Source organism: Ricinus communis, chromosome 5 (assembly GCF_019578655.1).
Source record: "Ricinus communis isolate WT05 ecotype wild-type chromosome 5, ASM1957865v1, whole genome shotgun sequence".
Lineage (NCBI taxonomy): Eukaryota > Viridiplantae > Streptophyta > Magnoliopsida > Malpighiales > Euphorbiaceae > Ricinus > Ricinus communis.
In genome coordinates, this window is record NC_063260.1 from 30,094,428 (window position 1) to 30,118,577 (window position 24,150).

Below are 24,150 nucleotides of genomic sequence, written 5' to 3' on the forward strand. Positions count from 1 at the left end.
GTCACAATTATTGTATATTTTCCTTCAAAACCCCTATGTCATTGTAGTTAAAGATGAGCTAGATAGCATTGTATGGTTAAATGTTTGCCTTGTAGTAATATGATTGTGACCCTCATATTATTTTCCTTTTTAAAAGTTGTCATGAATTATAATTATATATGACATATGTAAATAATTTGCAATTAAATTTTATAATTTCTGTTATTAATTTTCTTAATAATTAAAAATGAGAATGCACAGTATTCATAAAATTTAAACTATAATGTCATATCTAGAATGATTAATCTTATCATCAGATTAAAATATGAAATCCTGTCTAATGTATTTTTTTTTTTTAATATCATTTTCACATGACCTGGCAGAGCACAATAAGACTGACCAAAGGTCATCAATCATATCAATGGTAGTAATAACCAAGTTTGGATGCAAAATTGCCATGTATTTCTACCACTAAACTGATTTTTCATTGTTCATCCACAGGGGATTTCTTCTATTAAAAAATGATGTACACTTGTGAACCATGAAATTTTAATATCTTACTCTTCTCATAAGTATTAAACCAGTGAGGTACCCTTAAGAAAGACTCAACTTATCATATTAGATTAAAACAAAAAATCAATGGAATTGTATGACTATTGACTATTATTGTTATTATTAATATGTATTAAAGAAAGGGCATAATTTCTTTTTTTTTTTTTTTAATTTTAATCATCAGTGAAAAAAAGAATTAAAACTATTCGTGTGCAAGCCACACGTCTAGGCACAACCATGACATATGATAGATCTGCCTATTCGACTATTTATATGGAAAAGATGCGGTCCATATCATATCATCATGGACATAGTATATAAATATTCGTATATGATTTTGTACTTGAACATTGAATTTTGAATATATATTATTTAGGCAGAGGCCGCGAATTATTAGTCTGAACAAGTTGCAGGTATTAAGATTCTCAAGCACACTTTGCAAAAGGAAAAACTTGTGTACAAAATCTTTGACATTTCATGGGTTTGGACACTGCTTTAGTTGGTGCCTTGTCTTTTGTAAAGGCACAGCGCACGATCCATGGGCTAGCTTAATTATACCCTGCTACTAATTTCTTCTCTTTTTTTCCTTAATCCGGATATTTCTTTTCCTTTGCTTTATGTGAGAAAGAACAAAGAAAAAGATGGGCCTGCAAAACAAAGAAGTTGAAGGAAATAGTTATTTCTCAATAAAGAGAAGTTAGAATAAACGGTCCAATTTTTGAAAAGGGTAAAAGGATAAACGTCTAGCTGTGGAAGAATTCCCAGTTAACGTAAGCTTTACTACTTACGTACATATATACATATAACAGGAAGAAGTCCCAATTTAACAAGGGAATAATCTTCTTGATAAGGAGAATGTGGTGTCCACAGACCTCACCATCTTACCTCAATTATTAAAGGAGCATTTGATTGAAAAATTTATTGAAGGAACGTGCCTCACACGCACACACTTTCTCCTACTATGAAGGGTCTTGCTTGGGATGTAAGCATCCAACAATATAATATAAAGTGGTCGCATGCACAACTATATATGATTAAAGCAAACGTTTTAGAGATGTTTGCCTGCTGCCGAATCTGTCTCTGCATTTTCAGGGAAAGAGCATCAAAGCAGTGTGGAATAGGACTTTCAGGGAAGATTGGAAGTAATGGTGGCTGCCGGTGTGTAAAGATCCCTCTTATTCAATGGGAAATTAAGATATCTTGTCTTAATTAGGTCTACGCGAACGAAGTTTATAGTTTCTTCTTCTTGGCTCTTTGGATGAGTTTATTAGCCTAGAAGATTATTTTGTATTTATTGGGCGGCCCATTAATTTGCTATTATGTCCTTTTGAATTTTTTAATTTATTGCTGATTTAGTTTGATGGAAGTATACTGAATAAGAAATAGGAATTATTATATTAGAATGATTGCATTTTGTTCTCCATTTCAAAACAGATCAAATTGGTATTACCGAAAATATTCCTACATGAAAAGGCAGCAACATAAAACTTAATTTCAAAGTATGTAATTTTGCATTATAATTTTCATTTATATCAAAGAAGGAAGTCTTATTTATTTTCTTGAAAGCTTATTTATCATCCTTTTTCCCCTCCATCCCACTCTTATTTCCACTTCATTTACTTGCCTTGCATAAAACCCAACCGAGATGATAACAGCTCCAATTACACTGCAAAATCATCGGAACAAAGGAAAAAAAAAGGTAAATTGTTATAACTAAAGCTACTTGTATTTGAATTGATGCTGAAAGGGAACCTAACTAGTATACCTTCCAAGAAACAGAGCATCTCCAAGAAAAATGAAACTCACAACAGCTGCAATGACGATTGGCAGGGGACAGAATGTTGCTATATAGACTGGCCCTTTAAATCGCAGACCCCATGTGTGAATTACACCACTGAAGGGTGAAGCGAAAAATCCCTATACAGACATAATCTTATGTTAGACAGTAGAACCAAAACGTTTTGTAATTTGTCATCTGCCTTCTTTAAGGGAACGTGTCAGGATTAAGTCAGCGCTCGATCATGTGTCAGGTACATACCGAATATATAATTGCAGCAATGGACACTTCAGGTTATAGCTTCCAAGCATTCCAGTTTGGTTCTGCTATAAGGCATATCGGTGTAGATATAATGGTAGCACACAAGTTGCAAAAGAAGAGTACAATAAAGTCTGCCGGGAAAAACTTTATCACTTGCGTCTGTAACATGTTGCAATTCAATCTCATTTGCCTCATAATTAACTTTTTCTTTTCTCTCCTTACAGTATCATAAATTTGATAAAGAAAATTTTGTTTTTGTTTTTAATAAAAAAAGGGCTGTCACGAGTTGAACCCTTAACCTCCTGCAATGAGGAAGGCACTTGATCATTGAAATACTAGCCCAATGGCAGATCAAGAATTATCTTTTTTTGGTCAAATGACTCTTTTATAGAGAAAGATTACCTGAATGATAAAGTAAATTGAGAGAAGATGTTGAAATAAGAAATAAAGTAAGTATGGCCTCAGACACTGCACAGACAGAAAAGCCTGTGTAGGGCAGTTCATCATAGGCCCTGAAGAAAGGGAGCAACCATTCCTATGGTAGAGAAAGGCCGCTCCAACCTTTCCCAGAAAAAGAAAGGGACGTTGGACAAAAATATCAAGGCAACCAAGTAGAATAGGCTACCGTTGTACATGTACATATAAATATCAACACAATCAATTATAAAAGATCAGAATTACATATCAATAAATTCATCATTTCTATTTTCTTCATGGTATCAAAGCAGGATTTAAACATGTGAAGTATCAATCAAAGCAAACAAAAACCAAATTCTCAGAATTCCTTTTTGGAAATTCATCATGTCCCAAATTGATAACAGATTAACCAATATAATCTTGAGAGGTAATCAAAATTACTTTAAGTGGTCAAAATCCATTTACATAGAGCTTAGTGGCAGAAGAAAATTAGGGTTCATAACAGGGACTAAACCCAAACCCAAACCCATTAGACCAGAAGCCCCGACAGAAAAAGAAGCTGAAAAAATCGAAGAATGGTAGACGACAGACCACATGGTCATGTCGTTGCTCACCAGCACTATGGAGCCCCAAATTTCCAGGCTCTGTATGTTGCTGGAATCATCAAAAGCAATATGGGACAAGGTAAAAAGTCTGTATGGTCATCAACAAAATTTTGCACATATTTTCAATCTTAAACAGGAATTGGCTAGAATCACTCAAGGCACAAAATCAAGCTCGCAATATGCCACAAAAATATTAACGAGATGGGAAGAGCTTTAGAAATACTTACCTCCTTCAACAGACGCAGCAGAAATACAAAAATGAGCTGAGAATGACCTCGTATTCACTTACCTGGGAGGATTGGACTCAAGCTACGAGAGCTTGAGGTTGCAAATCCTCTTATCCCCAGAACTGCCAAACATCGACACAGTTATTGCAACTGTTCAACACGAGGAGACGCGAAGGAATCTAATGAATCCCTTGGTCTCTCTTGAACTCGCAGAGAATCAAGCTTTTGCTTCGCATCGCCCCAACACCAACGAAGGAGGCCGGACGCGGGGAAGACCTGGCACGGGTGATCGATGTGACCACTGCAAAAAGCAAGGTCACCATCGTGCCCGATCGCACCTACACCCCATTTCGCCACCGAGGGGAAGGGGCAGCGGAAGGGATGAAGAAAGGAGGGAGAAGACGGGTAGAGGAAAACCCTAGGGAGAGAGGAGAAGTTGGGGGCTGGGCGTCATATGCGAAAAGTTATATGACGCCCCGACCCGACTCCCTAGGGTTACATCAACCCGACCCGGAAAAAATGGACTGGACCCGACCCGACTATAACACCTCCGAGTCTTAATATTTAACATAGAATATCCATAATTAATTTCAGTGACAATTTCGGCCCACCAGGCTCTCCAGGCCCAGCAGAAGCAGTAAGCCTAAGTGGCCGAAATGTTGGCCCAATTACAGGCCTTGATTCTCCAACCCAACGGGTTCGGGTCAACTCAACCCGACGGGTCAGGTTCGGTTCAAACTGCTTTAAATTCCTTATAAAGTTCTTTAAAACCCTGTCAAAATACCTGGATTATTGACTCAGGGGCAACATATCACATGACCTGGGATCCAAAAAACTTCAAAAACCTTAATTTTGTTTCCAATTCCCACCATGTGACTGTTGCCAATGGAGAAAAAGTCAAAATTCAGAGATATAGCACTTCAAATTTACTTGACTCTCACATTGAAAATATTTTATATTTGCCTGAATTTAAATCTAATCTATTATCTGTGGATAAAATTACTTGTGATTTAAACTGCAATGTCATCTTCTCACCTACCTCAGTCATATTTCAGGATCGAATTTCCAGAAAGACGATTGGTGAGGAAAAACTAGAAAATGGCCTCTACTACCTTCATGCTCCATCCAAGAAATATTTTTTGTCAACAAACCCTAACCTAGGCATGTTAATGCATCAGCGGTTTGGGCATCCATCCGATAATGTTTTGAATAAATTATTTCATTATAACTTAAATTCCAGCAATTGCGATGCGTGTAAATTTTCTAAACACACTCGATTACCTTTTTCTTTATCCTCCAGTGTATCTGAAAAAGCTTTTGATTTAATTCACTATGATGTTTGGGGACCTGCCCCTGTTACTTCCTATAATCATTTTAGATATTTTATCACATTCATTGACGATTATTCTCGTACTACCTAGGTCTATTTACTAAAAGAAAAAAAAATGAAGTTTTTTCTCGTTTTCAAGAATTTTATAATTTCATACAAAACCAATATAATGCTACTTTAAAAAATTTTCGCTTCGACAACGGCACAGAGTACATAAAACAAAATTTTTCTACATTCTTTAAACAAAAAGGGACTGTTCATCAAACCACTTGTATCAATACTCCTGAACAAAATGGTATTTCTGAACGTAAAAATAGATACCTTCTTAATGTCGTTCGTACTCTCATTTTTTAAAATAATGTCCCATCGATTTTTTGGTCAGATGCCCTTTTAACTGCTGCCTACCTGATTAATAGATTTCCCACTACCACTTTAAAGCATTTGAGTCCCCTAGAGGTTCTCAAAGGTAGAAAAATTGAATTAAGTCACCTCAGGGTCTTTGGCTGTGTTTGTTATGTTCACATCAACAGTCAACACAAACTCGATAAAAGTTCTGTCAAAACCCTGTTTTTAGGATATTCCTCCACTAAAAAGGGATATAAATGTTATATGACCCCAATACTCATAAAACCTACATCTTTCGCGATGTCTCATTTCTCGAGAAAGTTCCTTATTACACCACTCAAACTCATGGTAATCCTCATGGGCCATGCCCGCTAGTATTTCCGTCTAACTCTCATTTTTATCTTAGCAGCCCTACTCAGGATTCTCTACAGGGGGAGCCGTCTCCAGTCTCAAGGTCAATTCCTTCAGGGGGAGACAATACAATTGGAGATACAACCTTTGAAATTCAACCCCAAATCTCTGAAATCCAACCTCAACCTTAGGAGGAAGCAATCACCTTGAGAAGGTCCACTCGTCAAACTCTCCCCCCCCCTCCCCCCCCTCCCCATGATACCATATCAAGTCAATACCGTAGCTACTTAAGCTAGATCTCATCTCATCTTGAGCCAACCAACTTTTACGAAGACAATACCAATCCCAAATGGTGTAGGGCTATGAAAGAAGAACTTCAAGCGTTAGAAAAGAATGACACTTGGGATATTGTACCTCTTCCTGCAAATAAGAAACCCGTTGGATGCAAGTGGATATACAAAATAAAGTATAATAGTTATGGGACTATTGAGAGATACAAGGCCAGACTTGTCGCCAGAGGCTTCACTCAAACTTACGGAGTTGATTACCAAAAGACGTTTGCTTCGGTTGCCAAGATGAACACTGTCAGAATCCTTCTCTCAGTTGCAACTAATCAGGGGTGGAGCTTATTCCAAATGGATGTCAAGAACGCCTTTTTACAAGGAAACCTAGAAGAAGAAGTTTATATGACTCTCTCCCTTGGCCACAAATCAGCCACAGATGCTTCCTTGGTATGTAGGCTAAAAAAGGCCATTTATGGGCTTAAACAATCTCCGAGAGCATGGTATGCCAAACTAAGCCTTTTTCTATTAGAAATTGGTCTTACTAAATGTGATTCTGACTCCTCTATGTTTGTTAAACACAATCACACACACACACTATCATTATTCTAGTCTATGTTGATGATATCATAATAACAGGAAATGATGATCAAGGTATTAAAGATGTCAAACGAAGTCTAACGAAAGAGTTTGATATTAAGGACCTTGGACAGCTCTCTTATTTTCTAGGCATAGAAATGACAAAGTCTACTAAAGGTTTATTCCTATGTCAAAGGAAATACACTCTTGATCTATTAAAAGAAACTAGAAAATTAGGGGCTAAACCTGCCAACACTCCTATAGAAACCAAAGTCAAACTTAATCTGGAAGATGGAAAACCTCTAGCCAACATAGGACATTATCAACGTTTGGTAGGAAAATTAATATATCTTACTGTCACTAGACCTGACATATCATTCGCAGTAAGTATGGTGAGCCAGTTTATGCATGCCCCTCGCACCTGTCACTTAGAAGCTATAGATAGGATTCTCAGATACCTAAAGGGAACCCCAGGATAGGGAATATGGATGAAGAATAACAATTCTAATTCTATAGTTGGTTTCTCTGATGCAGATTGGGTTGGAAGCTGTGACAGAAAGTCAACCACTGGTTTTTGTATCTTTGTAGGAGGAAACTTTGTAACATGGAAAAGCAAAAAGCAAAGCGTTGTTGCTAGATCTAGCACAGAAGCTGAATACCGTGCAATGGCATCTACAGCTAGCGAACTCATTTGGATCAAGCAATTCCTCAAAGACATGAAAGTTGAAATCAACGGACCTATGACGATGCATTGTGATAACCAAGCTGCCCGTCACATTGCATCAAACCCTGTGTTTCATGAACGAACTAAACACATAGAAGTGGATTGCCACTTCATCAGGGAGAAAGTTCAAAAGGGAGAAATTGAAACTCCTTATATCAAGAGCCAGGACCAACTGGCAGACATCCTTACAAAGGCACTTGACAAACAGACGCATCACTCAATTTTAAGCAAGATGGGTTCAATCAACCTCTACGAACCCAACTTGAGAGGGAGTGTTGAAAGAAGAAATAAAGTAAGTATGGCCTCAGACACTGCACAGGCAGAAAAGCCTATGCAGGGCAGTTCATCACAGGCTCTGAAGAAAGGGAGCAACCATCCCTGTGGCAGGGAAAGGCCGCTCCAACCTTTCCCAGAAAAAGAAAGGGACGTTGGACAGAAATACCAAGGCAACCAAGTAGAATAGGCTACCGTTGTACATGTACATATAAATATCAACACAATCAATTGTAAAAGATCAAAATTACATATCAATAAATTCATCATTTCTATTTTCTTCAGAAGAAAAAACCCAGTGGCAAGGAAGAGGCCACCAAAGACCCAGTTTGATTGTGATGAAATTGGATGTAATTGATAGAGTGAAGTACATGGTGTTGGAGATGCAGCTGATAAAATTGTAGGGCCTTCATAAAGAACCACCAGCAATGCTCCTGAAATTGATACTACACTTCCAATGATCATAGCCTGAGTACTGAAGCTTTTCAAAGCTATCTTTTCCATTCTTGTTGAAGCATAAATAACAAGATAAATAAATTATAAAATTACACAAAGAAGAGTTGTGAACTATTAGTAGCAGAAGTAGACAAAGAAGAACCTAAAATTGATGGCAAGGATGAAAGTAAATGCTGGTGTAAGGTTGCTCATGGCTGATGCAAGAGAAGGAGAACTGTACTCTATACCTTTGCATCGAAATACTTGCGCTAGACACCTGCTTTAAATTTGTCAAAATGTTAAAATTGTCAGACTCTAGTTTTACTCCTCCAATAATGAGAATTCGTAGGATTAGCTAAATAATGTCTGTAGAAATTTTGTACCCGATTAGTCCAAGTAGGAAGATTGTGAGCATGAGAGGAAACTTGATTAGAGAAAGCACTGCCGCGCTGCATATATAGCACAATATACAAATTTAGAGAAAAGGTTACAGCTAATGATTTAGCTATGGGAAGTACAAGATATAGGTCGATCGTTTTGGGGTTAATCTGTGGTCAGAGTTTATGCGCTTGCAGACCTGCGAAAGATGACTGACAAAGGGAGAAGTACAAGAGTGGAAATGGCGAAAGTGTAGACAATTAAGACATAGTAGCTCATCCCTTTCAAAGTTGCTGCTTTGATTAGTGTGTTTGTGTAGACATTGCTGCATTCTACGGCAACCATGGCTGTGAATGGCACCACATTACTCCTGCTGTAATCTCTCCATGCCATCTCTCTCTCTCTCTCTCTCTCTCTTAAGACTCTACTCCAGTTCTAATTTGTTTTGATCATTTAGATTTTCACGTATTTATTTTGACAAGTTTGTTTATATTTCTGGCTTCTGTGTGACAATCTAAAGGTGGAAGATAAAATACAAAGAAGTATATTAGAAAAGATGAAATGAATGGAAAAAAAAAAGGACGAATTTATTATTCGTTCTTTGATTGGTATATGCACATCAATCGTTAGCAATTAATTGTTTCCAGGAGAGAGTGAATATGACAAAAGCCTGATTCCTGGTTCTATTTGGGGAACTGGAGGGCTTGCACTTCTATTACTACTTGCCAAAACTTTAACATTATTTGAGAGTCTGAAACTTACCAACTGGAAATTTAGGGTATGTTTACTTAAATCCTGACGTATATAAACAACTTAGTTTAGTATCCTAGACAATTCAGTAGTTACTAAACCTTTGATGCAAAGATTAAACTGCTACAAAGATAGAATGGACGGATAAACAAACCAAGATAATATCTAACTCAAAACGTTGATGATAGTTTAAAATCCATATACAGTGGGCTGATAATAAGCCTGCTCATAATATCACATCCTGGAAAAAGAAAATGCAACCCAAAAAAGAAAAAAAAGAAAAAAAGAAAGCTGTGCACTTGCAGGATTGCTCGCAACTATTTGAGCTAATACAAAAAAGAACATGCCATCTCAAAAGTAAACAAGAAAAGGAAATTCTCCTACATTCTTGAAATTACAGGCTACCAAGATTAAGCTTTTACTTTGGCTTGTCTCCTAAATACACAGTAAGAAATCCAAAAGCAATTAGTCTGTCAATACCATAAAATGAAATTATTAGTATATTTCCAGAGCATCATCCTGTTGATAATTTGGATCCTTCGCCTTAATATGAGGTCATATTGGTGCTCTAATATCTAGGATTTAGATTCTCAGGAAATGATTTCTCAGTTACATGTCAATAGCAGATAATGATCTGCAAATTGTTTTTGGTTTATGCATCTTCAACTTTTTTGCTTTGTAATAAAGGAGACCTGCTATTGATAGGTGAGTTCGAGGTATCAGAGTCACATTCCTCAATCTTTTCTTCTTGCAACTTTCCCCAAATTAGTGCATAAAACCCTACTGATATAAATATAGCTCCAATGACACTGCAACACATGGAAAACAGAGATGAAACCAGTAACAAAAAATATGGAAAGTTCGAAAGTAAGTAATTGTGATGGACTATCGTATATACCTCCCAAGATGAAGTGCATCTCCAAGAAATAGAGCACCCATAGCAGCAGCTATGGCAATAGACAATGGCTTGAATGATGTTACATAGACGGGTCCCTTCTGGCGCAGACCCCATAGGTGAACAATAGTGATAAAGGAAGCACCAAATAGTCCCTAAACAAAGTACACGGAATCTATAATTAGAGCTATTCAGGACACACTATTCTTTTTCTTTAGGATGAAAAAATAATTCCTACAGAGTATGCAAGGGCAGCTAATTCTATATCAGGTCTTAGCCTCCAAGCACTCAAGTTCGGTTCTGCTAGGAAGCAAACTGGTGCAGCTATGATGGTTGAGTACAAGTTTACAAGGAATGTCACTTGTATTTCTGCTGGATATATCTGTATGATCTGGGTCTGTAAAACCATACAAAATTCCAAGTGTTGTCTGTCACTGCCACTATTTTAGTGTCGTCAAATTTAAACTATGGATACTGAGATATCTTTGAAAGAACTTACCTGAATGATGTACCAGACTGAATATAGACTATACTGAATAGAAAGCAAAAGACCACCAATAACCCAATCTGATTTTGTTGACCGGATAAGTGAAGTTAATCCAATTACTGGGCCTTTGTACAAAACAACCATTAATGCACCTGATATTGATACTACGGTGCCAATGATCTTTGCCTGAGTTCTTGAGCTCTTGAAATCTAACTTTTCCATCCTTTTTTTTTTTTTGGTACCCCATATGTGTAGAAGAAAAACAGAGAAAGTTCAAGTACAGTGGAGCAACATGATGAATTTCATGGGGCAAAAGTAAAATTAGCCTATTGAACGAAGAAATTAAGAAGAAATGCAGATTAAAAAATGCAGACCAGGAAAGAAAAAGAGAAAGAGAGAGAACCTCAATACGATCGCCAATATGAAGGTAAAAGGTAGTGTGAGGTTGCTCAGTGCAGAAGATAGAGTTGGTGAACTGTATTCTATACCTTTATATGAAGCAATTTGAGTTATCACCCTGACCAAACAAAATTGGGAAAAAGAATTATTATCGACTTGCAAATTCTGAACAATTTCAGTAATAAAATTTGTGCGTATCAAGCAATATTTCCGTACCCAATAATCCCAACGATGCAGATTTTCGAGGAAACAGGGAATCGGAATAAGGAGAGCCTAGGATTTATTGTTGTACTGCTGTATATTCAAATACGCATGCTTTAATATATGCCAACGGATCCTGTTATCAAAAAGAATATGTAGGAAATGCAGCAAATTTAAAGATGAATGAGCATACCGGCAAAAGAAGAAGAGAATGGGGAGGAGAACAAGAGTGTTGATCAAGGTTGTGTAAAAGATAAAGACATAGTAGTTCATTCCTTTCAGAGAGGCTGCTTTGAATATGGTGTTTACCCCTACAGCAGCACATTCTGCTGCAACCATTGCTGCAAACGGAAGGATATTCTTGTAACAGTATATTGAAGCCATCTTTCCTTCTTCTTTATTTTCTTTTTTCCCTGCAGAGCTCAATCTTTCTGCATCAAACCATTTTTCTATACCTTGCCCAATAGAGTTTCATCAATTATTGCCAGTCTTGAAATGTCAAACCATATTTTACAGGAATCTCATCTCTGAGGCTCGATTTAGCCCTTTTTATTTTAACCTTTTGGACAAAGCTTACTGTTTTCGTTCAAATTAACCCATTTTCGTTAGAAAATGTAAGTGCAATTCTCCAAAAACAAAGTGAAAAATATTAATTTTAATGAGAAACTTATGTCGTCTCCTAAAATTTATTCCTACACCCCATTCTTTCTAATAAATTAATCTACCTAAAAGATCCTCCATATCTACAAATATAAATATAAATATTATAATAGTTTCTGTTTTATTTTGATAATTAATTTCCACTTCACATGCAGATTAAAAATATTAGTTATTTTTTTAGTTATTATTTTTAAATTTTGATATTTAATACATTTGTTAATGTTTTTAATGCAACACACAATAATTTAAATAATAAACTTGCGAATTCATTCATTTTTTTATTTTAGTCTAATAAAATTTAAATATCTCTCAATCTATTAATTATAGATGGTGATACATGTGAAAGGCCCGATTCTGAGTTGTTCAAGAATAATTCCGTTAAGTTTTTCGATCTTTTGTCTTATAATTAGTCAGTTCTCTTTCTCTATGGGAGCAAGGGGAAGAATATAACTCGGAGGGATAAAACTCAACAGTAATTAATGAAATGTATATTTAATAATTATTTATTAAACTAATAATTGAAAAAGGAAAATAAACTATTAAAATTGGGACGGAGGGAGTATTTTTTTTTCTTTTTTAATCACGGAGAAGCAATTTCTCCCTGAAAAGTGCTTAAATCAAATGCATTTCAAGCTTCTTCTGTTTTTTCTTCTCCTTTTCCTTCATCATTTCCAACGATATATGTAAGAAAATAAGTTTATGTTGAGGAATAAGCTCAAATCACAACCAATAAAGACCAACAGTCCAAGACCTCTAGGAAGAACCAACAGATAAAGACTGTTGGTCATGGTCCCAGACTAGATCATCATAGGCACCAAAAACAGGGAAAAGGAGCAACATTTCTTTCCTAAGGAAGAAAGGTCACTTCCACCTTTCCCAAGCTAGAAAGGAACGTTAGAATAGGATCACAGATAGCAAAAGAACCATTGCAAGTATACATGTATATAACAGAACACATATACTCAAATAATCTTAGAATTCTTATGTAAGATAATCATCATAGATCAATATAATCAGTTTCAACATGGTATCAGAGCAGGTTTGATCCTGTCATCCCCTACCAATCCAAACCAACCAACAAACACAAATAATCTCTTTCGCCAATGGCACACAGTGATATCACAAAGTTATCCAACATAGTGCTAAAGGGTAATCAAAATTATTTTGAATGGTCAAGGTTAGTTTACATCAGCCTTAGTGGCAGGAAGAAATTGGGATTCATCACAGGGACCTGAAGTAAACCTCAGCCGACCGACCCAAATCAACCGACTAAGGAAGAAATGGAGGCAACTGAGGAGTGGCAGACGATAGACCATTTGGTCACGTCACTGCTCACTAATACTATGGAGCCTCAGATAGCCAGGCTTTGCATGCTCCTGGAATCGTCACAGGCAATATGGAACAAAATGAAAGGCCTCTACGGCCACGAGCGAAATTTTGCTCACATTTTTAATCTAAAGCAAGAATTAGCACAGATTAAGAAAGGGACCAGAACAAGCACCACATACGCAACATAAATTTTGACGAGATGGGAGGGCTGCAGGCAAGAAAAGAGCTCAGCAAGACCTAGTGTATACTTACCTGGGCGGGTTGGACACGAGCTATGAAGCTCTTCGATCCCAAATCCTGCTGTCGAGCCATCTCCCCTTAATAGATGCCGTCATAGCCACCATCCAGCAGGAGGAAACCAAATGGGCAACCATGAGCATCAACAGCAGCCTTGACACTGCAAAAACCAAAGGTTACATCGCCCACTCATCGCACCCTCGCGAGGAAACTCAAGTGAGAGAAGTGCTTACAAGCGCTGAGAGATGCGACCATTGCGGAAGGCAGGGGCACTCCCAAGAACGCTGCTGGCACCTCCATCCTAGCCTTCGGCTAAGGAGCAGCAAGGGCGAGAGGAACGGAAGTGGGAGACGAGAAAGAGATGGAAGAAAAAGGTTCGGCGGCACAACAAGTCTTCATAACCCTAAGGGTTATGAAGAAGAGTTAGGGCGGGTAACTTGTCACGGGTCGGGTCCTTTTAATTTACACCGACCCGAGTCAAGCGATCCAACCCGACCCAGAACAAGTGACCCGACCCGACCCGATTTTTCTGACCCGGATTCGGCCCACTTTGCTCAACTGACCCGACTCGGATCCGACCCTACAGAAACAACTCAACTTAAAGATTTAATTTCTCAGCTTCAGACAATGATCCATCGCCAGCAAACCCGGGGGTCAGGTTTGGTTTCAAAAAAATTCAATAAAAGCATTACATGCCTCTCACAATTGGATCATTGATTCCGGGGCAACGGATCACATGACATGGGATGCAACAAAATTGTAAAATTTTGTTCCTACTAATTCCCAACATGTAATTGTTGCCAACGGAAATCAAGCCAAAATCTCTGGCTTCGGCTCTTCTCAATTATTGCATAAAAATATTTCTGATATTCTCCTTTTACCTGACTTTAACTCTAATTTATTATTTGTCGGTAAGATTACCAGAAATTTAAATTGTAATGTTATATTCTCACCCTCTAAAGTGATATTTCAGGATCGAATATCAGGGAAGATGATTGGTGAGGGTCACTTTGAAAATGGCTTGTATTATCTCACAAATTCCCCCAACCGGTGTCTTGTCTCGACCAATTCTGCCAACCCTGCAATGCTGCTTCATCGGCGGTTTGGTCATCCGTCTGATAGAGTTTTAAACCGCCTTTTTTGTTTAAAAATGAACTCTAGTAGCTGTGAAATTTGCAAATTTGCTAAACACACTAGACTTTCTTTTCCTGTATCTTCTACTATATCTAAAAATATGTTTGATCTAATTCATTCCGACGTTTGGGGACCTGCCCCCGTCACTTCATATAACATTTTCCGATACTTTGTTACGTTTATCGATGATTATTCTCGTACCACTTGGGTCTATCTGCTCAAATGAAAAAATGAAGTTTTTTTCTGCTTCCAAAACTTTTTTAATTTTATTCAAAATTAGTACAGTGCCAAAATTAAAACTTTTCGCTCAGATAATGGTACTGAATACGTAAATAATTTTTTTTTGGATTTTTTCTCCACCCAAGGGATTCTACACCAAACCACTTGCATTTACACTCCCGAACAAAACGGGGTCTATGAAAGGAAAAATCGACATCTCCTTGAGGTCACTAGATCCCTTCTCTTTCAAAATAATGTTCCCCATATTTTTTGGTCCGATGCCATCCTCACCGCTGCCTATCTCATCAACCGTCTACCCAGTCCCAAACTCAACAATCTCAGTCCCCTAGAAACTCTCAAAGGCCGAAAAATCGACTTAGGACATATTCGCACTTTTGGTTGTACAGCCTTTGTCCACATTAGGCGTCGCCATAAATTCGACAGCAGTTCTGTCAATACTATATTCCTAGGATACTCCTCTGCCAAAAAGGGGTATAAATGTTATGACCCCCCTAATCATAAGGTCTATATCTCTCAGGATGTGTCATTTGATGAGGGTTCCTCATACTTCACCACCATCACCATTCCCGATCATGAACCCCCTCCTTTATTATTTCCAAATAACTCTCTCCTTTTTGACAGCTTCACCCAGGAACCTACATCTAACAGGGAGCACATATCTGAGGCACCTCATTCAAGGGGAGACAATCTCACTATCGAGGCACCTTCTTCAGGGGGAGAGAATGAGTCACAAGAAGAAGAATCACAAGAAGAAGAAATTGCACTACGCAGATCATCTCGGTTAATCAGACCTCTTGCCAAGCTAAGAGACTACGTGTCTCACAAGGTTTCGTATCCAATTTAATACTTCATTAATTACTCTTCAGTATCTGAACAATATAAAACATATTTAGGGAATCTTACATCACACACTGAACCTACCTCCTTCTATAAAGCTAACACTGATCCAAATTGGTGTAAAGCTATGAAGGAAGAACTTCGTACTTTAGAAAAGAATGATACATGGGATATTATCACTTTGCCCCCAAATAAAAAACCCGTAGGATGTAAATGGATATATAAGATTAAGTACCAATGTGATGGTACTATTGAAAGATATAAGGCTAGATTAGTTGCAAAAGGATTCACTCAAACCTATGGAGTTGACTACTATGAGACTTTTGCCCCTGTAGCCAAAATGAATACTGTTCGCATATTATTATCAACTGCAACTAATTCGGGTTGGAGTTTGTTCCAAATGGACGTAAAGAACGCCTTCCTTCAGGGATCTCTAGATGAAGAAGTCTACATGACTCTCCCTCTAGGACAAAAGTCTTCCTTAAACCATTCCTTAGTATGTAAGTTGAAAAAGGCTATCTATGGATTAAAGTAGTCCCCAAAAGCATGGTATGCCAAGCTAAGCCATTTTTTGTTAAAAATTAATTTTCATAAATGTGTTTCAGACTCATCTATGTTTGTAAAACATACTCACACATCCACTATTATTATCCTAGTTTATGTCGATGACATTATCATAACTGGTAATAATAATGAGGAAATTGAAGAAGTAAAATCAAAACTAAAAGGAGAATTTGATATCAAAGATTTAGGTCAACTATCATACTTTCTAGGGATAGAAATAGCCAAATCACATAAGGGCTTATTTTTATCCCAAAGAAAATACGTTCTCGACCTACTAAAGGAAACAGGAAAAATAGGAGTAAAACCAATGAATACCCCAATGGAGACTAAAATCAAACTAAACTTAGAAGAAGGGGAACCTCTTGACAACATAGGAAATTATCAGCGCCTAGTAGGAAAATTGATATATCTTACATCACTAGACTGATATTGCCTATCGTGAGCATGGTAAGCCATGCATGCTCCTCGTGCCCGATCATCCGGATGCTATCGATAGAATTCGAGATACCTTAAAGGCACTCCGAGGTCAAGGTATATGGATGAAAAATAATAACAATGCTAACACTATAACCGGTTTTTCCGATGATGGTTGATAAAGTCGACTGGATTCTGCATATTCGTGGGAGGGAACTTAGTAGCTTGGAAAGCAAAAAACAAAGCGATCGCTAGATCAAGTGCGGCGAATATCGAGCCATGGCATCAGCGGTAAATGAGCTCATTTGGATCAAACAAGTGCTTACCGACATGAAGATAGGATGCAGAGGCCCAATGAAAATGTACTGCGATAATCAAGCAGCCAGGCACATTGCCTCCAATCCTGTCTTCCACGAACGAACCAAACACATCGAAGTTGACTGTCACTTCATAAGAGAAAAGGTTCAGTCTAGGGAAATTGAAACTCCATTCATCAGAAGCAATGAACAATTGGCAGATATCTTTACTAAGGCTCTAGACAAATCACGTCATCATAGCCTTCTCACCAAGATGGGTTCCATTAACTTATTTGAACCCACCTTGAGGGGGAGTGTTGAGGAACAAGCTCAAATCACAACCAACAAAGACCAATAGTCCAAGACCTCCAGGAAGAACCAACAGATAAAGACTGTTGGTCATGGCCTCAGACCAGATCATCACAGGCACCAAAAACAGGGAAAATGAGCAATCTTTCTTCCCTAAGGAAGAAAGGTCACTTCCACCTTTCCCAAGATAAAAAGGAACGTTAGAATAGAATCACAGATAGCAAAAGAACCGTTGCAAGTATACATGTATATAACAGAACACATATACTCAAATAATCTTAGAATTCTTATGTAAGATAATCATCATAGATCAATATAATCAGTTTCAACAGTTTACAAAGACCATATACTTTTCTTAGTTTTCTCCCAACGCTACTTAACCAGCAAAAAGTTTACAACATGCATTATTACAAGAACTTGAGAAGAAATACCAAAAGAACAATCTTAACTCTCAACCTTCCTAGCAAACAAATTGATGATTGCCCTCATCAGTTCTCTTGTTCAAGGAGTCTTCAACTTTATGCTCCTGCAAGAGTGGGGTAGTACCACTGGAAAATAATTTAGCCTTCACTTCTTCTTTTGCCTTTCCCCATATCACAGCATACACTCCAATCGATATCATTACTGCTCCAATCATACTGCCAAAATTTCTGGTAAAGCTCAATCTTTTCTGTTCCTTAGAATTGAAATTTTCAATTTCCAAATCCAAACTACTAAATAGTTAAATACCTCCCAAGATGAAGAGCATCCCCAAGGAATACAGCAGCCATGGCGGCTGCTATGGCAATTGACAGTGGCCTAAATGTTGCTACAAAAACAGGACCCTTCATTTGCAAGCACCATAAATGAACAATACCAAGAGAGGCTCCTCCAAGAATTCCCTGAGCAAAAAACATTCCATTTAGACATGTCTAACAGCAGGATTGTTAGTTCCTTCAAATGCTTACCGCGTATACAAGTGCAACCAATGTTATATCTGGTCTTAACCTCCAAGCATTCAAGTCTGGTTCTGCTATAAAACAAACTGGAGCAGATATGATAGTTGTGTACAAGTAGCAGGAGAATGATACAAGTAGAGGAGAAGGGCATATTTGCACCATTTGAGTCTGTAAAGATACATCAGAGCCTACTTCAATGTCATCATAAGAAAAAAATTTCAAGTAAATGGAATTTTTGTTGCGAGTTCTTGGTTAAATGATGAAAGTCTTTAATTACCTGAAGAATATACAAGAATGAATAAAGAATATGCTGGACAGCAAGTAAAAAGCCACCAACTACCCAATTTGATTGTGATGATTCCTGACTAAGTAAAATGGATGATATTGAGGATGAAGATGATAGAACTTTTGGGCCTTTGTAGAGAACCACCATTAGTGCACCTAATATGGATACTACAGTGCCAATGATTTTAATCTGAGTGCTTGAACTGCTCCAACTCAACTTCTCCATCCTTTTCGTGTCATCCATATAAAGACAGAAATATGTTATAGTTAATGTCATAAAAGAACGATGCCACTAAAATGAAAATCAAATCAAATAAGCTAGATAGGAGATAGCTGGACATCAGTCAGCAGAGGAGAGAACCTGAAAATGACTGCAAATAAGAAGGTCCAACCTGGAGTGAGATTGCTCATTGCAGAAGCCATAGTTGGAGAAGTATATTTTATTCCTTTATATCCAATGAGTTGAGCAAAAAGCCTGACACCACCTCGAAGATATACAGATTAAACACAATTAGAGTCTTCAAAATTTCCATGTGAAAATTTCAGCTATCAACTTCTATACGAGAATTTTCTTTAATACCCAATAATCCCAAGTGCAAAGATTCTGGATAGAAGAGGAAATTTGAACAAGGAAACCATTCTTCTACTGCAAAATCCAGAAACAAAGTATGTGGATCAATGCTTCATTAAAACAGATAAACAAAAATCTAATAAAAGAACAAAAAGCTAAAAAAGATACTTGTACAGGTGTACCTGCAAAGATAAAAGGGAATGGGGACGAGAAGAAGAGTATTTAGCATGTTGGAGTAAAAAAGGAACACAAAATAACTCATCCCTTTCAAAGAAGCAGCTTTGAACAGAGTGTTTAAGCCGACACCACAAAACTCTGCTACTACCATGGTTGCAACTGGCAAGATTTCCTTGTAAGAATGTCTTGATTCCATCTTGAGAGATGAAATTTGATGTATCGAAGAGAAATGCAATGCCTGTCTCGAAGAACCTTGCTTGCATCAGTTATTGTTAGTTTCAGGTCCCTAGTCAATATAATGATATTACCCACATATGGCAAAGGCTTATGTATGTGTCTCGATCTAAAACATGGTTCCCAGAGTTATGCATATATTTTATTTGCACATGCATCTCCATAAAGAATCTTGAAAGGCTTGTATAAACTTTGCCAATGTTGTTTTGTCTTTCCAACATCGATGTACTATCAATAGTTTTAAATCCAAAAGCTGAATCATTATATACAAAAAGACAAGCTGGAAAGCCACAAGATCACACACACACTTAAGAATTAAAATCCATTCAAGCTGGTTTTGTTTGCTTTTTAAGGTACCAACTCAGCTTTTCTTGTACTCATTCAGTGCGTTGCTTTACTGTTATGGAGTTTCAATCACTAAAATTAACAATTTAAACCCTTCAGAATCTAAGAATTTTAATTTGATACAGTACTGTTTTCTTTTTTTCTGTTTTCTTTTTTTTTTTTTTCAATTTGTTTTTAATTTAAGACAACAGATTTGGGAAAATAATATCTATACGATTGAGTTTTTTCACTTCATTTCCAAGATTAAAATCGTTTACTCCTATTTTCTTCCAATCCCAAACAAGAAGCAAGAAAATAAATTAAGAAACTTCTCTTCTTCTTTTTTCCCTCTTTATTCTATTTCTTAAAAACTTTTCTTCCTATCTTCCATATAAATTGTGTTTAAAAGTGCATTTCCAAATACAAAAATATAAAGAGAATACTCTTATCTTATTCAAAACGTCTTGGGATGTTCAACTAATTCTACGATTCTGAATTTAATTTAAACCTAGATTAATGTTTTGTTCAAGAAATCCGGAAAAAAAAATTCTAAAAAAATTAATAATTTTATATGTTAAAATTACGTAATATTATCTCAATTTTAATACAACAAAATTACAAATTTATTGACCCAAATGTAACAAATCTAAAATTAGAATTATAATATTAATCTCTATTAGAGATGAAAATGCAATGTATCGTTTTATATAGTTATTGAAGACAATTATATAATTTGTAATCTTACTAATTTTTGTTTTTCATATTTAATTGAGATTTTTTAGTAGAATTTTAAGTTAATTGTAAATGGTTGAAGTTAAATAAATATTATCTTTTATCAAACCAAAATAAATTTTAAAAGTTTTGATTGTCACATTCCGCACTGAATTGTTTTGTTGGATCAGACTTTTCAAATCCAACTATTTCAAAAAATCGAAATAGTTTGAAATGAAATCTTTTATATTAGGATACTATTATTTTGAAAATAATTAAAATTCAATTTAAATCAAAAAAATAGTAATTTATAAATTATTGAAAATCATACTCATCCTTGATTGTAATTTTTACTATAAAGTTGATATTTATCGAGGATAAATATAGATAAACGTGCATTTTAAAATGAAATAATTAAAATTTTAGTTTTGAATAAACTTCGATTTATTCTGTCTCCCTTAAATTCATCCTTATCAAATTGATCTAAATAATTCTTATTATATAACTCTTAATTTAACAACATTTGTCATTAACTGTGGTTATATTTTTTCTTTAAGAAAAAAGAAATTTATGTAATGGAAATAAATAGAGGGAGTCAATATTTTTGGGGGTGGCCATGCCTCCATGTCTCCACCAAGATCCTTTCCCCGTGATGGCAAAGCATTCCTTTCTGTAAACTGTTAGCTCAAGCTTCACTGGCAGTCCTTCGAATAAGAGGGGCGTTTAGGCTGGATGAATTAGAGCAACAAGCTTCATTGTTCTTGTTGAGACCCATTTTCTTTTCTTTCATTTGTCCCCACATCACACTATAAAATCCAAGTGCTATTATGATTGATCCAATCACACTGCAGTAAACACATAATATCACCCTTACATTTAGTATTTCTCCACACAACATCAACCCCATTAGCTTTCTAGTTCTACCCACTACTTGGGTTCTTCCTTTTTCTGTTACACATTTTCTTTATTTTCTTTCAAGTTATCATATTAGTCTAATGATGAGATCAAGACAACTCTACTTTCAGGAATAAATTGAGTTTTCCTGCGGACTCTAATATTGCTCTTATGTTATTATATTGACCAAATTGCTTTTTTTTTTTTTTTTTGTAAAAAATTATTTTGGACAAATTAAGTGGGATAATAGATACCTGCCAAGATAAAGAGTGTCCCCAAGGAACACGACTGTCATGAAAACGGCAATGGCAATCCCCAAGGGCTTGAACATGGCTACATATACAGGCCCCTTCTTTCGTAAGCACCATGTGTGAATAGCTATACGAAATATACTCCCAAAAACAGCCTATAATCACCCCAAACCACAATCATTAGCTCAATAAATAAACATATACAAATGTCAAAATGTTGTATTTTCTTTCCTACAATAAAAGAAAAGAAAAAGATGGCAGACGTAGTGTTTGGTACGACGTTCCATCAAATAGGCCAAAACTTTGTAGACATATATAATTCGAGATTTTCTTTATTCTTTTGTACAGAACATAAATATTACGAGGAAAGAGATTGCAAGATTAATTAACATAATCCTACCGTGAACACAATGGCAATAATTTCAATGGAAGACTTTAATATCCAAGCATTTGGATTTCTTTCCAAAATGAGTGAGAAGACTGCACTTTGGATTGTGATAAAGAAGGTGAAAAAGAAAACTATGGTCATGGGTTCTTGATACTCCTTAACTGTAGCTCCCTGCCAATGCCAAATTCACATTAATCTGTTAATTTTTTTTCACTCGTATAGAAAGCTCGATATAGGATAAAAGAATCTAAAGTAAGAACTCAGAAAACAAGATTATTTTTCTTTTCTTGAAATTTGTACCTGGGCAACGTTCCATGTTGCAGACAAAAGGCATACAATTAAAAGGAGAAAACCTCCAAAGATCCATTCTGGTTTTTGTGAGAAGAGGAGTTGATGATGGTGGTGAAAGTTAGAAGTTTGAGTTGTCATCAAGACTGCAGGGCCTTTATAGAGGGTCACTACGAATGCTCCTGCTACTGATACAATGGCGCCCAAAGACTTAGCTTGGCTGCTTGATCTTCTAATATCCAGAGTTTCCATCCTAATAATTTCAAAGCAGGAGGAAACAAATATTATTCTAAACCCAAAAGAAGAAAAGAGAGCGAGAGAGAAAGTCACTTTCATGAGGAAACAAGACTGGCCATATATGATACTCTGTGAGTCTCAAGAAAGTACTGTTTCTGCTTAAACGTAATTGTCAGTGTGCAAATATAATTACCTTGTAATGACAGCAAGCAGGAAAGTGAAAATGGGGATAAGATTGGCCAAAGCAGATGAAAGAGTAGGGGAGCTCAATTTCACAGCAGCTAGAAACAATATTTGCCCTGTACTCCTACAACATATGATCTTTTTTTCATTTAGAGTGTTGAAAATGGATCCTTTATAATGAGAAGATGCGTTAATTTACCCTATTAATCCAAGAAGAAAGAATCTAAAAAGAAGTGAGTGTGTGACAGGAGCTTGCTTCCTCCTGCCAAAAGAGAGCTTAATTAGGAGATTTAGACATCATCGTCTACCTGAATAATTAGGTGAGGATAAAAAGGAGTAAGAAAAAAAAACCTGTGGAAGATGAAATAAGGGAGAAGGATGAGGGTAGCGAGAGCATTGTAGTAGACAACAGAAACATATTTGCTCATTCCTTTTGCCAAAGCTGCTTTACTTATCGTTGACACACCAACATCTGTGCATTCTACAGCTATCATTGCTGCAAAGGGCACTAAATTCCATAACCAAGAAGTCAACTCCATCTTTTTTCACTCTGGAAATTGTAGGGAGGATTCTGGCCTTAGTTTCTTTCTACCCTGTGCCAGAAAACTTAGTAGGAGTGAGGAAAGGGGAGATGAGAATTATGGGAAAAAATAGCTTTTAGGGTTTCATTTTAAAATCCTTGTATCTTCCCCGATCCCACCATAACAAAAGTAAACTAAAAAAAAAAAAACGAAAATTGTAGCTTAGCAGTAATTATCAAGGCAGGCCTACGTTATGACTCACTCAAAGTGTCCGAACTAATGAAAATCTATTCTATGCCACCTTTACAGAAGAAAACAACCAAAAAAAAAAAACTAAAAAAAATTAAAAAGAAAAGAACAATAACAAAAGGTAACACCTTCAGTCACCCTCCACCGAATTCTTAAATTATTGTAATAAAAATCTGTACGTAGATTAGAAACAATAAACATATTATTTTTCTTAGCTACCATCTATATAGAAAGATAAGACCTCTTATCAATTGTTATTAACTAATTGATACAAAATCTTTTACATATTAATTTCTTTTCTAATCAACATTGTTAGTGCTGTGCGTGGCATCCCAAGATTCCAACTATTAGACGACAAATAAGCAGGACGCATTAATTATTTGTCGATTTGTAAAATGAAACGAAGCAATATGTGTTAAGAAATGGCAGTACTGTGAGCTAATTTGTATACAAGACAAGGAGCTGAAGTTTGGTGCAGAAAGAAGACGAGCAGTCAATGTGGTCTTCATCCTGTCAAAGGTAGCAGTATCATTCTTTAAACTGAAAAAGTAAAATTCTGGGTTAAATTGACCCACAAGGTAAAGCATTTAGAGGTTAAATTTGAAGCTTATTCCTTCTTTAAAAGAATAAAAC

At 36.4% G+C, this 24,150-nt stretch overlaps 4 protein-coding genes across 6 annotated transcripts; all 4 read right to left on the reverse strand.

Moving 5' to 3' along the window:
* Window positions 1–2,002: 2,002 nt before the first annotated feature.
* LOC8280556 (WAT1-related protein At5g40230-like) lies at window positions 2,003–9,272 on the reverse strand. The gene is given in 6 exon segments (XM_048373885.1): window positions 2,003–2,448; window positions 2,570–2,737; window positions 7,972–8,206; window positions 8,300–8,413; window positions 8,520–8,585; window positions 8,714–9,272. Coding segments are annotated over 6 exon segments (942 nt in total). The 5' UTR covers window positions 8,908–9,272; the 3' UTR covers window positions 2,003–2,283.
* A 350-nt stretch (window positions 9,273–9,622) lies between these two features.
* LOC8280555 (WAT1-related protein At5g40240) lies at window positions 9,623–11,824 on the reverse strand. 2 transcript variants are annotated; one of them, XM_015718144.3, is made up of 7 exons: window positions 11,440–11,824; window positions 11,262–11,336; window positions 11,050–11,163; window positions 10,659–10,869; window positions 10,398–10,556; window positions 10,163–10,314; window positions 9,623–10,073 (listed from the first exon to the last, which is right to left on the reverse strand). In XM_015718144.3, exons 1-7 carry the CDS (start codon window positions 11,628–11,630, stop codon window positions 9,917–9,919), a joined length of 1,059 nt encoding a protein of 352 aa, XP_015573630.1. In that variant the 5' UTR covers window positions 11,631–11,824; the 3' UTR covers window positions 9,623–9,916. The 2 variants fall into 2 exon arrangements, with proteins under 2 accessions (XP_015573630.1, XP_002517373.1); XM_002517327.4 differs by having other exon boundaries at window positions 11,262–11,339; window positions 11,440–11,820.
* Window positions 11,825–17,531: 5,707 nt separating this feature from the next.
* LOC8280554 (WAT1-related protein At5g40240) lies at window positions 17,532–20,817 on the reverse strand. Its single transcript, XM_002517326.4, has 7 exons — window positions 19,243–20,817; window positions 19,070–19,135; window positions 18,851–18,964; window positions 18,482–18,716; window positions 18,214–18,372; window positions 17,996–18,147; window positions 17,532–17,904 (listed from the first exon to the last, which is right to left on the reverse strand). Exons 1-7 carry the CDS (start codon window positions 19,431–19,433, stop codon window positions 17,727–17,729), a joined length of 1,095 nt encoding a protein of 364 aa, XP_002517372.1. The 5' UTR covers window positions 19,434–20,817; the 3' UTR covers window positions 17,532–17,726.
* A 159-nt stretch (window positions 20,818–20,976) lies between these two features.
* On the reverse strand, window positions 20,977–24,144 carry LOC8280553 (WAT1-related protein At5g40240). 2 transcript variants are annotated; one of them, XM_002517325.4, is made up of 7 exons: window positions 23,099–24,144; window positions 22,947–23,009; window positions 22,758–22,871; window positions 22,340–22,580; window positions 22,052–22,210; window positions 21,655–21,806; window positions 20,977–21,351 (listed from the first exon to the last, which is right to left on the reverse strand). In XM_002517325.4, the coding sequence occupies exons 1-7, from the start codon at window positions 23,284–23,286 to the stop codon at window positions 21,192–21,194; spliced, it is 1,077 nt and encodes a 358-aa protein (XP_002517371.1). In that variant the 5' UTR covers window positions 23,287–24,144; the 3' UTR covers window positions 20,977–21,191. The 2 variants fall into 2 exon arrangements, with proteins under 2 accessions (XP_002517371.1, XP_015573631.1); XM_015718145.3 differs by lacking the exon at window positions 22,947–23,009.
* Between the last annotated feature and the right edge of the window lie 6 nt (window positions 24,145–24,150).

Excerpts from the sequence above, each read along its gene's own strand:
- LOC8280553 (XM_002517325.4), bottom strand. The coding sequence starts at position 23,286 with ATGGAGTTGACTTCTTGGTTATGGAATTTAGTGCCCTTTGCAGCAATG. Across the intron at positions 22,581-22,757 it reads CTGCTTGCTGTCATTACAAG|GATGGAAACTCTGGATATTA; the intron begins GTAATTATATTT and ends TGAAATTATTAG. Across the intron at positions 21,352-21,654 it reads GACACTCTTTATCTTGGCAG|TGTGATTGGATCAATCATAA; the intron begins GTATCTATTATC and ends TGTTTACTGCAG.
- LOC8280554 (XM_002517326.4), bottom strand. The coding sequence starts at position 19,433 with ATGGAATCAAGACATTCTTACAAGGAAATCTTGCCAGTTGCAACCATG. Across the intron at positions 18,717-18,850 it reads TTATTTGCAGTCATTTTCAG|GATGGAGAAGTTGAGTTGGA; the intron begins GTTCTCTCCTCT and ends TGACACGAAAAG. Across the intron at positions 18,373-18,481 it reads CATTCTTGTATATTCTTCAG|ACTCAAATGGTGCAAATATG; the intron begins GTAATTAAAGAC and ends GTATCTTTACAG.
- LOC8280555 (XM_002517327.4), bottom strand. The coding sequence starts at position 11,630 with ATGGCTTCAATATACTGTTACAAGAATATCCTTCCGTTTGCAGCAATG. Across the intron at positions 11,340-11,439 it reads ATTCTCTTCTTCTTTTGCCG|CAGTACAACAATAAATCCTA; the intron begins GTATGCTCATTC and ends TTGAATATACAG. Across the intron at positions 10,870-11,049 it reads ATATTGGCGATCGTATTGAG|GATGGAAAAGTTAGATTTCA; the intron begins GTTCTCTCTCTT and ends AAAAAAAAAAAG.